At 57.1% G+C, this 13,400-nt stretch overlaps 1 protein-coding gene across 4 annotated transcripts in view; it reads right to left on the reverse strand.

The window, feature by feature from the left end:
- The window catches only part of AGRN (agrin), a 179,150-nt gene that overhangs the window by 26,986 nt on the left and 138,764 nt on the right, over window positions 1-13,400 (reverse strand). For 3 of the 4 annotated variants that reach the window (XM_044445431.1, XM_044445430.1, XM_044445429.1), the window contains 9 exons: window positions 11,680-11,828; window positions 11,045-11,150; window positions 10,713-10,826; window positions 7,790-7,954; window positions 3,266-3,409; window positions 2,992-3,116; window positions 2,293-2,398; window positions 939-1,322; window positions 444-578 (listed from right to left, as the gene is read on the reverse strand). In XM_044445431.1, coding sequence (XP_044301366.1) covers window positions 444-578; window positions 939-1,322; window positions 2,293-2,398; window positions 2,992-3,116; window positions 3,266-3,409; window positions 7,790-7,954; window positions 10,713-10,826; window positions 11,045-11,150; window positions 11,680-11,828 — 1,428 coding nt within the window. The remainder of the gene's footprint in view (window positions 1-443; window positions 579-938; window positions 1,323-2,292; window positions 2,399-2,991; window positions 3,117-3,265; window positions 3,410-7,789; window positions 7,955-10,712; window positions 10,827-11,044; window positions 11,151-11,679; window positions 11,829-13,400) is intronic. The other variant, XM_044445432.1, reaches the window with a different exon arrangement.

Here is a 13,400-nt window from a genome sequence, read left to right on the forward strand (position 1 = left end):
TTGATGGCACATCACGGAAATGGGAACAGTCCTGCTCTACATGCAGCAAACCTTTTAAAACTAGTTTGAAGCAGATCGTGATGGCCAGGGCTCACCCTACAAAATGCCAGGAGTCGCAGTTTTGAGGAGGAGAGAAGGGCTGGGACATCGTTCACAAAATCATATTCCCCAGAAGCCCAGGGTGGAGAGCCATGACAGTTAAAAGGGCTGGAAATGAATTTCAGGCACAACGGAACTCTGTCCATGGGCAGAGTAACATTGCTCAGCAACTTGCACAAAGATTTCCTCTTTCTTAAAAGGTGCGCGTTTTGCAAAATAATCCCCGGCACTGATGGGACGTTAGGAGGCCACCACACGCATTAAATTCTTTTTTTAAAGAGCTGGGATTCGTAAGTTATGGACTGGCAAAATGCTTTGCTCACGGAGCGACGAGTGGTGCTTACCTGGACAGTTGCTCCCCTCGGTGTCGGCGGCGGGCGTCTTGCCATCCGAGCAGCATCCCAAGGGCGTGTTGTAGCACGTGGCTCTTTCGATCACCGGGGTACCCGTGGCCTTTGCTTCCTCGGTCTGCTCGTCCCCTGCACGGAGACAGGAGGAAGGGGGTGACATGCCGCAGACACTCGGTTTTCGGGATTGTGTTCACAAGGCGCGGATGTGGAAAACTCCGACCGCACATGATCGGGAAGACATTTCTGGCTAGAAGTGGTGGAGACGAGGCACGGGGCCTTCCCAGCGGCTGCACCCAGAGTGTGGGAGGCTGTTCTGGGACCGGTGCGCCAGGCTGCTCCCCGCCTCCATCAAGAGGCTGGTTTTGAGACACGGCTACAAAGAAGTGGGCAGAACACCCCCCACAGCTGCCGTGGCCCCTGCAGGGCTCCTGGGCGCGGGGACGGGCAGCCCCGCCACGCGGAGGGAAGCGCCGTCCTCAGCTGGCTTACCGGTGGCCCTCGCGCCACTGCCTTCCTGGTCTCCGCTGGTGCCCATCTCGGGATCCCCGCTGCCCTCCGCGCTGCCCGATTCGACGTAGGCGGGCTGGCTGGTGGCCGGGACCACGGGAGCTGTGGAAAGGGGGCGCACGGTGGTCTGGCCGACGCCGTGTGTCGTCCAGGCCGTGGTGGCCGGGTGAGGCGGGGCGGTGACCCTCCTCGTGGCCGGGTGGACCGGACGGGAAGCCTTGTCCTCCAAATGCCAGGAGCTGCTCGCCGTCTTGGCCACCTCTGGTGCCTGCGGGGTGGTCCGTGGCGGCGGAGGGAGGAGAAGGGAGTCCAAGGGCCGCGTGGTTGTGGGCGCCGTGGGGGGGTGGCCGGCATGTGTGATGGACTCTGGAGGCAGAGCAAAGGGGGGCAGGGCTCAGAACAGAATGATGGGCCTTTGGTTTGGGAAACAGCATGTGGATTTTTCTTCTTAAAGGCCTGTGAGCCAAATGACTGTTCTGTGCATGTCAATATTCTAGCAGGAGCACAGGGAAAGTGTGTGTGTGTTTGGGGGGGGGGGCAGACTGTGAGATGCAGATTTCCAAAGCATCTTTGGAATTTCAGATGCCGCCCCCCCCCCCTCCCTTCTCCCCACACCAATGTGATTCCAGCTCCAGGTAGGTACAGCAAATTGGCTCACATATTGCACAGAAAAATCAATAACATCTCATCAGGAAACAAAGCTCAGAAGAGTATACATTTGCTTTCTTGTGTGCCAGAACAAATCTGATATCTGACTATCAGTGATGCAGGGGTCAAACCTGGAGGGCATGTCCCCAGAGGTGACGCTTCCTCCGCTCCGCCCCCCACCCTCCCCCCGGCCCACCACATGCCTCCTTCTGTCTGTATCAAATATGAAGGTGCATCAGGAAATTTCAGTGGCAACACCCAGTGTGTGGGCTTCCCAAATTGGCAGGGGCTTTTCCAGATGGAAAAGATGGGCTGCCCAAGAAACCACAGGCTAGGAGCCCCCCCCCCCCCGCAAGACTGACTGGCCATGCCCTGACACCCGAGGCCTGCCAAGAACGCTGGGAGCAGAAGCCCTTCTGAGCCCAAGCCTGGAGTTAGAGGCCCGTGGCCGGCCCGTGGCAAGCGAATGACTGTCCCTGAGCCATAACTGCGAGGAGGAAATCGCACTCCACACGCCACTGGCTGAGGCCTTTGAAGAGATCCCTTCCTGGCACTTGAAAAAGTGCCATTTCTCCTCCGTGGCCAGTCAGTGGTCCACAGTGCCACTGGCCACCAGCAAGCCCTGGAGATCCTCCTTGGCTGTGCCATAGAGGAGGCACCATGGCCGAACTGACGCTGGGGGACTCACCTTGGCACTGGCCGAAATGCTTCACTTCTATGACCTGCCCTTGCCGGCAAGCGATCGTCCTCAGCTGGCACTGGTCACCGTAGGTCACGCCATCGGAGCCACAGACCTGGGATGCGCATGTGCCAGAAGGAAGGAGAGAGAGAGAGAGGAGAGAGGCTAATCAGGAAGGAGGAGAGTGAGGCCATGCCTCCATCCGGGCAGCTGGGGTCAAAAGCCGTGCCCACTGGGATTCTGGGGAAAGCAGTATCTAAGTTCAAGACCCCCCCGCACCCTCCAGAGTATGTATGTCAGGGACTTTGGCCAAAACACTCAGCCTGCCTCCCCATCTGTAAAATGGGAACAACCAAGACTAGGGTAGTCGTAAAGGGGGAAAAGATAGGTAAAATATACAAGAAAGAAATGAATTTTAAAAAACCCACACACAACCAGAAGAGAATAAAGGTAACAGGCAAGTCACCCCATGCAATGTAGTTAGAAATCGCTTTGTGGAATCCACAGCTCCGGAACGTTTGATCTGCTGCCTCCAATCTAGCAACCGGACCAACTGAAGGCACAACCCCAAGGGAAGGGAACGTCTTGCCCATGGAGCTTGCAGATTCCTCTCCAAGCTGGGGCTTGCATCTGAGAATCCCCCATAGTCGTCTCGGATCTGTGCCTCTCTCCCACCCTGCCCTCCGTACGGGCTCTCCTCCCGCCCACCTTGCTCATGTTGGCCTCTGTGCAGAGCGGGGACGGGCACTCGCAGTGCGCAACGCCGTTGACTTCCAGGCACGAAGCCCCGAACTCGCACGCCATCTCGGCGCAGGATGCTGGCGCTGACGGGTCTGAGCGGGAGGGAATACGTGCGGCTTTGGCCTCCGGCAACGGCAGGCTCTCCTTCGTGGGGTCGGGGAGGCCGGGGAGCAACCGCTGCACTGCAGCTCTGGGGCTCCCCACCCAAAGGGAGAGCCCCTCCCTTCCCCATCCGCCTCACCTTTCTCGCAGCCGGACACCCCCAGTTCGCTGCCGTTGGGGCACTGGTTGCACTTCATGCCGGTGATGCCCGTCTTACAGGAACACAAACCAGTCATCTGCTCACAGTCGTCACGGACGGAGCCCACGGAGTCGCAATGGCAAGCTTGGGGGGGACGCAACAGGTGGGGAAGGAACAATTACAACAGGGAAGCGCATCCCCTCTTCTCTGTCCTTTCTTTCTTTCTTTTAACCAAACCACTTGCAACCCATGGGGGCTTCCTTTGCTTTTTCATCCTCAAATAGGCAGAAACCAAAACACAAGAGATTTGGCAGTCCTCAGCCAGGCCTGGATATTCTCCCAACCACTAAAACTGGGGGGACAAGCCATCTTTGTTTCCACTGAACATCAGCCTGGTGTTCCACTCCTTTCCTGGGGTCTTTTGTGATCGATTTGCATGAATGGGGAAATTGCACAAATCAAACACAATCAGACGGGGCAATTGTATGAAAATGTGTCTGCTTTCCAGTGCTGGGCAGCTTCCCACTGCTGTGAGAGTAAAGAATGAAATTGCAAAATGCTTGCTGGATAAAGAGAGGGGCATACTTTGAACACAAACATGTACTGGAGAATTCGCAAACGTTGTTGGAGAACAAGTTTTCCTGCCTGCATCCACATTCGGGGCTGCAAACAGGTGTAGTGCGACTGTTTTGTGAGCCCAAACAAAATTCACAGACATGCAACTAAGAGCTTTCCTACAGGCTAATCTTGACCACAAACACACACACAAAAGTCTGATTTCCCCAAATGCTCTGCTGAGAGAGGAGAGGAAATTACCAAACAAACAGCTTATCGTTTCAAAACTCTCAACAGGGGGAGAAATTTCTCTGGTTCATTTTACACACAGCAGGTTTCTTGAAAGAGGGACAGCTGGTTTTGAAATGGCGGAGGATTCATCAGTCCCCTTCAGACATCAGTTCTGATGGCTAATGAGTGATGCTGTTAAAACAAACATTCCAATTTCCAGCATAAAGTGTGTGTGTGGTTTTGTTTTGTTTTAAACAATGTGAGATAAAGCTTCCTGCAGCACCCAGAATGGAATGCAAGTAACTCTCCTCCCAGTTTTGGGATTCATCCTAGGGAATGAGGCTATTTGGCAGTTGGGACAGATAAAGCCCTCTCCGTACAGGAACCGACTCCCAAACAAGTCTGATTCATCACCCGTGAGAGAGGCAGGGCTGCCTGGATAATAATTCCACGTACCCAGAGAAAATTCCCGCTCTCGGTTGCTTGTTCTCCCTTCCAAATGACTCTTTTCCCAATAATTCCACCCTCCTGCCGTTTGCCACTGTATCGATTCCTTGGCTTTTGTCTCCAATGGAGCTTGAAATTAACAAAGCTTTCCCCCTCTGCACTGCCCGCGTCTCCTTCTCCTCCCACCGCCCACAAACCCTCCGCCCTGGTCGCAGTTCACCTCCTCGTTTGCACGGGGGATACTGTTTTGATGCCGATCCGCAGAAACGGACCCAGACCTGGTGGATGGCTGCGCTGCTGAACCGCAGCCCTGCCCCTAGCGCGGCTGAAACGCAGGAGGCCGTTTGGGGCGTCAGATAAAAGAGGGGTAGAAATGGGGACACAGCGGGAGGGGGACAGACAGCTGTGTGGAGCCAGGGGCGGGCAGAAGGAGAGCTGCATTCTGCCGCCAAGCGCCACATCTCCCGGATATGCTTCCTGCTCCTGCGAATCTTCTCCGGAGACCCTTTTGCAGGTGCTCGGCTTTCTGGAACAGGCCAGGTGGGGAATGGAGAGAGGGTCTTTTAAGCCGCCGCAGCTGGGATGTTCTGCAAAGGAAGGGCTCTTCCACCCTTTCCATTCTTATTTCATCTTGCGCTTCACGTGAGTTTGGCTGTGCTGCTGTCGTGTTTCTGACGGTCGTGCATTTAAGCACTCGGCTGGTCACCATGGGTGAGACGTAATGGCAGGAAGACACTCTTTCCCTCTTCCACAGAGAGATGGAGCTCTCTGGCCCATCCCAGCCTGCGGCCTGTCGGGCTGGTAGTCTGTTTTTCCCAGAGAGAAACTATGGTGAACTTCTGTGCCAGGCTGGCCAGGACTTGCGAGAGAGGGCTTGGATCCCCGCTCAGCAACAAGCTCACTGGGGGAAGACATTGGCCCTATCAGCATTTTATTTATTTATTTTTAATTTATTTTCCCATTTATATCCTGCCTTTTTCCTACAAAGGGCTCAAGGCAGCTTACGCCATTTTCCTCCTCCATCTTACCCCCACAACAACGACCCTGTGAGGTAGGTTGGGCCGAGAGTCTGACTGGCCCAAAGTCCCCCCGTTGGCTCCATGGCTGAGCGGGGACTCGAACCCGGATCGCCTGAGTTCCAAGTTCCACACTCTTAACTACACCACACTGGCTCTCCATATTTCTGTGCCTAGCCTACCTCCCAGGGTTGTTGTCGGGATAAAATGGGAGGCAGCACTTCAAGCGCTTTGGAGCAAAGGCAGGATGTAAATGCCAAGAAAACACTGCCGAGCAAGGGCTGCTGCCTTTGTACTGTGCTTTGAACACGCCGTTTTCCTACATTTATGTTGCCATGAGTCACCCTGGAAGATGTGCTGAAGGCCAGGGTGTGAAGTTTGTTACACAGACACATTTTGGGAAGGCCAGGCCATGTGCTTGGCTGCTAATTGCAGTGATTCTTAAAAATAACACCAGACCAGAAAAACTAGAGGCACTGAATCTCTTCCAGTCTCTGGGCCAGAGTCCTTTCCGGAGAAGTCTTGGTTCGGCATCCCCAGCAAGGCCAGGTACCAGCATATTGGGGCTCACAGCTCCTAATGCTGGGGGCAAAGTCCTAGGAGAGGCTTTTCAGAATGACACGAAAACTACACAAACTTTGGGAAATGCCAAACAATTGGTGGTTGAACCCTGGAGGGTCAGACCAAAAATTCAGGCTGGCTGGAATTGTCCCCTGAGATGGCGGCTTGCGCCCCAGCTTGAGGCCATGGCCTGATCCTGCAAGGTGCTTTGTATGAATGTGAGGAGTGCAGGGACAGGATCACTTAACACAGATGTTTAAAGATCTGGAAACTGCACTCTTTGCTAGTCTAAAAGAAACGTCAGTGGACCACGGGAATTCTAGAAGAGAGCGGAGCAGATCAGAGAGACGGAAATAAGCTTTAGGGCACGGAAGCCCTACCTTCTGAACAGATCAGATAACCACTGTCAAGGCTTGTGCGTAAAAGAATAAAGCTGGGCTTAAATTCTCTTCAAGAAAAGCTGCATTCTGTCACAGTATATATTATTGACTTGGGATCACCCGGAATGATCCGTGCTGGAGCCTTCTTTATAACTAGAATCCTGAAAAGTCTTCCCAAAGCTTCTGTCCTGGGTGGCTCTTTCGGTTAGGTCCCGAGTGCCAGAGATACTGTTCCTCTGATGCCGAGCCTTGAGCTATCACAATAAGGACTAGTAGCTTTGAATAACTAAGTCTAAGGCTCTCCAGAAGCCTAGCTTGTGGAACAGACTTTAGGTAAAGTCCCGTTCCATGGAGTTGTGTGGAATCGTCATTCTGACAACTTGATGCAACCAGCAGGATGAAATTCAGGGTCTTGGCTAACATCTGGGGGTGGGGGGGAGCAAGGAGACATTTCCCACAGAGGCTGTTGCTAACATCTGGTAAAGTGCTTGGTGAAATCCATGCACAATTATTGCTAACATCTGGAAAAGAGAATGACAGGTCCCTCCCAGCGATCTTGCTAATAGCACGAAGGAAGCGCGGCTGTGGCTAACATCTGGAAGCTATCAGGACAAATTTCTCTAGCATCTGGAGGGAAGGAGGGATGTGCCTTTACAGAGTTTTGTTGCTGCAAGGGGACAGCACCAGCCTCCTCTAACATCTGGACTTTTAAACTCCTGTGAACTAAGACAGCAGGGCTGGTCGGACGAGGTCGGACGAGGCCTCCTGTCTGTTAGCAGGATTTTGAATTTTCTCTCACGGAAGGCTGATGGTGCATGTTTGCTTTTAAATGAGCATGCGCTCACAGACACTGAACCCAAGGTGTGTGGGGGGTGGCTTGGGCTGCAGAGTGTAAAAAGCCTCTGCATGAGGGCTTCACATGGCCGATAGCGGATGCGCCCCGTCCTTCTGACCCAGGCATGGCCCTCACTCCCAGATTTTGCCTGGGGAGGATTCACCTCCCTAGAGGGCCTGTGCTTTGCCCCATTGCGGAGGCCAACGGAGCAGACCAGGCACCGAGGGGAGAAACCAGTCTGTCTCTCTGGTTATACAGCAGAAGATCCGGTGTCCGTGCACACCTCCTCTGCCAGCATGCTGGCTGGCCAGGGATGATGGGAGAGGAAGTTCCAAATGGTGCTGGGACAGGGAAGGCCTTTGCCTGAAGCTTGGCCATGTGACCATTTGGATGAGACGAGTCCAGCCTCCAAAGCGGGCTCAGCACCACGGAGAGCTCCGGCAGAGCTCCCCCGATGCGCCGCCCACCCTCCTCCCTGGCCGCGGCTGCAGGTACTCACGGGTGCACCCGCTCTTCTTGTCCGTGACGATGCCCCGGAAGTTCCAGAAGCCGGGCTCGCAGCGGTCGCACTTCAGTCCCCCGACGCCCGGCTTGCAGGAGCACTGCCCCGTGGAAGGGTCGCAGCCTCCTCCGTAGGAGCCGTAGGGGTTGCAGTGACAGGTGCCTGGAAAAGGAGGGGGGGGGGGGGGTCAGGTTGCCACCAAGTGGGACGCTCTGGGAAGGCAGGCGGGCTGTTTCCGCCTGGGCTTCTTCGCACGCGGCCCTCTCCCAGGGGCTGCTCTTACTCGCTCGCTCTCTCACAGCATCGGAAATGAGCGTCCCCACCTTCAGCCGCTCGTTGGCATGCCAAGCGCCCAGGAAGAAATGCCTGCCTGCTTGCGAACTGGCAGGGGTGGGGCGTTGGGTGCAGGGGGGGCCAGCCTGCCCGCCGGCGGTTTCCCGAGGGAAGGCACGATGCGCGAGGGTTCTAGGACTGACGCTGGATTGGTGGCTCAGGCATCCCACAGAGTGTTGGCGCTGGAAGGGGCATCCAGAGAGAGAGAGAGAGAGATGGAGCCGACAGGGCAGCCGGGTGACCTCTGTCTTCCCTCTCTCCTGGGGAAACAGGCGCGGGGGAAGTTATTTCAGAAACCGGCCGTGAGGAATAAATCCGAGGGCTGCCACAGGCGCATTGGCCTGTGGGCTGCTGATTGCATCCTGATTTATGCGCTCCACTGTGGACACAAGGGCATGCGGGGGCAAAATGCGAGTGAAGGGGAGGCTCGTCTCGAGGCGGGGTGAGTAAACCCAGGGCCGGGCCTGACGCCAGCCCCGCCGGCCTGAGAGACGGCACAGGCGCACCCGCTGTTGCCGGCAACGGGTGTGAGCAGCCAGGGGAAGCCGAGCCCCCCAAAGCCTCTGATCGGGGGGGGCAGCTCCTGCCCCCCAGCCTCCCCCTCCCAGATGGGCAGCTTCAGGCACAGAGGTCTCCCTGCCGGCGGCAAAACCCCACAGTGCCGGATCCCTAGTGCAGGGGCCACTGCTGCACGATGTGAGCATGAAATGCTCAGGCCACGCACAGACCTGGTGGCGGGCGGCCTCGGACCCTGGATCGAGCTGGGCAGGGGCGGGGGCATGCTGGGGGTTGTAGTCCAACACATCAGGAGAGTGCTGGGTTTGCGGAGAGCTGCCCGGAGCAGTCAGGAGGGTGATGAACTATGCCCAGGTACGGCTCATCTTCGGGCAAGTTGTACCACTCAAGTTTCTAGCCCTGACTGTATGTCCGAGGGCACATACTCGGTTTGCACAGGGTGACCCGGGGCTGATGCGCACTGCGGAGCTGCGCCAGGGAAGCTTGGCAGGAAGAGGGGCCCAGCAGCCATCCGGGAGGACCGAGCCGTTTTTAATGACTGCTTGGGAGGGGCAGACAATCCTCCAGTGTCGCTTTCCACTGCTGCAGCCCATCCGGCCGCCAGCGAGGCTAAGCCAGCGTCCGGGGCCCTCTCATCCTCTCCACTGTACACTCACAACAACCCTGCAAGGTAGGTGAGGCTGAGTGTCCGCACCTGGCCCAAAGTCACCCGGTGAGATTCGTGGCAGAGTGGGACCTCCTGGGTCCAGCCCAGCACTTCCGCCACCGCACCTCACGCCCCCCCCCCCCCAATCATCCCCATGGGACGTTTCTTTTATTTATTGTTTTTATATCCTGCCTTTTTTCCTTCCAAGGAGCAAAAGGCGGCTCACATAATTCGCCAGCTCCTAGCAATCTTGCCCTCTCAGCAGCAACCCTGCGAGGTAGGCAGGGCTGAGAGTCCGTGATCGGCCCAAGCCACCCAGGGAGCTCCACGGTTAACCCAGGCCTCCCGACCCACAGCCTGGGGCTCTTAGCCACCACGCCTCACCGGCTCTCCTTGCCCTGAACGGCAACCCCTTTGCCCAGGGGCACCCCATGAGTCCATGGTAGAGCCAGGCTTTTACTCTTGGCCACGTCCCTCGTGGCACCCGAGAGATGCATTCCCCACCCACTTCCCACCCCATGGGTGACCTCAGCGGCTCCGAGATCCTGGAATTCCCCAAGAGATTAAAGCCACTGTCGGAATGCCTCCGCTTATTAAATTATATGGCGCATGAAATGACTCGGCATCCCCGATCGAGGCGGCCTCATCCAGTTCTGCGCTCATCCCGACGGCTGCGACCCACTAACCGGCTCGCCATCAGCCACGGCTGCTGAACCCCCCGCTAATGCCCCCCCCATCTTATTAGGTTAAGGAGCCAGCTCCGGCTAATTATTTCATAAAATATGCATGAAGCCTCCACCGGTGCGGCTGCGGCAGAGAGACAGGCGCCCTGCAAACGGGCTGTGCTCGGATTAGAAGACAGGTAGGAGGCGGGGGGATGCCTGGGTTCTCGTCCGGGCATGAGGCGGCATGTCCTGGGCGCCCAGAAGGCCTGGCAGGCCCAGGCGGGGCAGGATCGGGCAAGCACTCGGGGGCCACGTCCAAGCAGGCCCCTCCGGGCAAAAGCCCCGGGAGCACCAGCGGCTCCGTGCCGGTGCAAACTGCCCCTCACGCTGGCCCAGAGAACGGCAGTGGCGAGAAGGAAGGCCGGAGTCAAAGGCGGCAGAGTTGGGCCCCTGCCAAAGGCTCGCGGCTCAGGAGATGCCCTCAGAGAAGGAGCCCTGGACCCGTCCTGCCCTGTGGTGCAGCTTGCCCCGGCTCGCTCTGGCCTGGACGGGGGGGACTGGGGCATGCCACAGCCTCCCCTGCTCAGCGGCGTTCTGTCTGTGAAGCCAGCAAGGGGTCGCCATGACTAGGAAAGGGGCGAGAGCGGGAGCAGCTGGGGGCCACAGAGGGTGGTGTCTTGCCCAGGGGCCCTTCGGAAGCTGCTTCGGCGCCCTGCTCTTCCAAGGCAAACGGGAAGAAAGATCGGCGGCGTCCACTTACTGGGGCAGCCAGCAGAGCCGACTCCGAGAGCCAAGGTCACGTTGTCTGGGCAGCACCCGTACACTGTCTGGCTGCAATGCAGGACTTCCGGGAGAGGTGGAAGCGTCGCAACACCTACAGGGGAAAGTTTAAAATATGCAGGAAGGGGGCACGGTTGAGTCTTCTGACTGGAGAGCAGCATTCAAACGAGAGAAGCAAGAATCAGGATGAAGTTAATGTCTTTGCTGGAAAGCCGCACTTCAAACCAAGTTTCTAGTGCTTATGGCGGCCGCAGCGACCTTGAAAGCCCATGAGGAACGCTTAGAGAAATCAGGGAAGACAGGCGGGCTTACCTCGGCAGGCTCCCTGACTCATCACGTGGATATCCTGGCGCTTCTCACAGCGGGTCTTTTTCAGTTCGCACTCGTTGGTGTAGGTCACTCCGTCGGAGCCGCACACCTGCGCGGGTGCAAGGGGGAGATCATCCAACTGCACCAGCTTGCAACCGAGGCAGGCCAAAGCAGCCGCCGTCTGGGGGACTGGGCTGCCCCGTCCCCACCCCCATTTCCGGGCAAAACACCCCATGGGAGGCAGGGTGGAGAACTGGCGCGCTGGCGAGGTGCTTTGGCTAGAAGCAGGTCCTCTAGCAAAAGCACCTTCGTTTCAGCACAGAGACCTGCTTGTCTTCCAGCCTCTCGCTTGGACCTAGACTCCCCCAGTGGCAAGAAAGGGGAGCAGGAGATGGTGGATCCACTGAGGAACGGGAACAGGGTACCTTGCTGTCCAAATCCTAGAGCCAGCCTGCCACGACTGGGAAAGATGGGCATACAGCCAGACACGTCCAGGTGGGAAGGGCGGTTGGCCCCAGGCAGGACACCCACGGCCGAAGCATCCCAGAAAGACAGTTGTCCGAGCTCCACTCCGAGGCGCCCTGCATGCTTTCGTGCCTGGCGGGGTTTAGGAATGCGCGGGGCTGCTCGGCACCTACCGGGTTTCTCGGCACGGCCCCGCAGGTGTAGTCACACACGCAGCGGTCGTCTTCCACGTCCTCGTCCCACGAGCCGCCGTACTGCCGGCAGCTGTCCCGGTCACACTCGTTCAGGTCCCCTGAGCCAGATTCTCCTCCCGAGCTGCATTCTGGATGGGGAAAGGAAAACAGGATAAAGAGACAGCTCCTTACATCCATCGATCCGAACCAGGGCTGTTTATGTCGTGAGCGGAGCCGGCTGGAGCCGGGGGTCAGACTAGATGGCCCGGGAGACCCCTTCTGACTTGCTCTGTTTCTATGTTTAAGCAGCAGTTGCCACTGGAACGCAGCAATCTTAGAGCGGTTGCACAAACTGCGGCTTGCACCAATCCACTGATGCTCTGGAAATCACAACACAGGCATGCTTCGAGGCGCATGCCTGTGAGAGCCAGCGCACTGTACCAGTTCAGCGTGCTGAGCTGGGAGCCAGGAGTCCCGGGTTCTAGTCCCTGTGCACCCACGAAGTTCGCCGGGTGGCTTTGAACAAGTCGCTGACTCCCAACCCATCCAGCCTCACAGGGTTGGTGTTGTGAGGATAAAGTCGAGAGGAAGGGAACCTCGAGAGGAAGACAGGTGGAAGCGATGTGATCAGCCGCTAAAATCTCACTGATCACAGGTCGTCTCAGAGACAGAAATCCCCAAACTGGCCACAGTAAGTCGACACCAGCACGGGGCTAAGAATCCGGAATCCAAGGAGCCAAACCGGGAAAATCCTTTGGCATTTGGTTGTTGCTGTTCATCCCCCACAGAAACACACTCCTTACGTTCCCAGAGACACCGTTTGCCGTCCTTCTTGTGCTTTGGAGAATTAGGCTCCAGACACGAAGGGTTAATGGATGTCCCCGGTGTGACCTCTTTCCTCCCACCCGGTTTCTATCCCACCATCAGCAGGGAGAGGGAGGGGGAGAAAGGGCATCTGCAGGATTTCTTCTGCCACCTCGCTCTACCCTCTGGAGTGTGAAATTAAAGCACTGATAAACCTCTTTGCCGAGGCCTATTATGTGCCGTCACCTTTCATTATTGGCAGATAAAAAGACAATGGGAAGGAGGGAGACGGGGCAGGGCGAGGGAGCCAGCGGGCTTAATGGACCGGGAAGCGGCTGCCACATGCCCTCCTGTACGGAGGCACACGCCCGCCCTGGCTTAGCCGTGGCACTGATCCCAGGAAAGGACCGCTCCGGAGCAGCATGGGGGTTGCTAAGCAACGGCGGGAAGTCTTCCGGGGACATCAGGCTTGTGCGAACCTTGGGGGCAACGCGGAGGAAGTGCGGGGCGGGGGCAGGAAGAAGAGGGGAGCTGCCCCCTGGGTAAGTAAGTTCTCTGCACAAAAGAAGAAACAGGTGCAGATCTGACCCCCCCCCCCCGAAAAGCAACAGGGCTCTGGAAATCGGGGGGAAGAGCCTCATCTCCTGGGGAACGCTCCCCTGTGGCTGACTTCCAGGCCATCATTTGGTTCCAGCACAGAATGAATGGGCTGGATGGACCAATGAGCCTGCGTCTCTTGGCCGTGTTACGGGGCTAGACTTTTGCATGAGAAGCGAGCGAGGCAGCGCAATCAGCGCTTAGCGCCATTCTGCTGGGGTGAAGCCAGCCCTTGAGACAATGAAATATTCAGCCATATTCGGAACGTATTAACATCTGCCTCAGCGCTACTCAGGGCGGCAGCCACGCAAGGCAAGGAA

Source organism: Varanus komodoensis, unplaced genomic scaffold (genome assembly GCF_004798865.1).
Source record: "Varanus komodoensis strain SLA01 unplaced genomic scaffold, ASM479886v1 scaffold48, whole genome shotgun sequence".
Taxonomy (NCBI): Eukaryota; Metazoa; Chordata; class Lepidosauria; order Squamata; family Varanidae; genus Varanus; species Varanus komodoensis.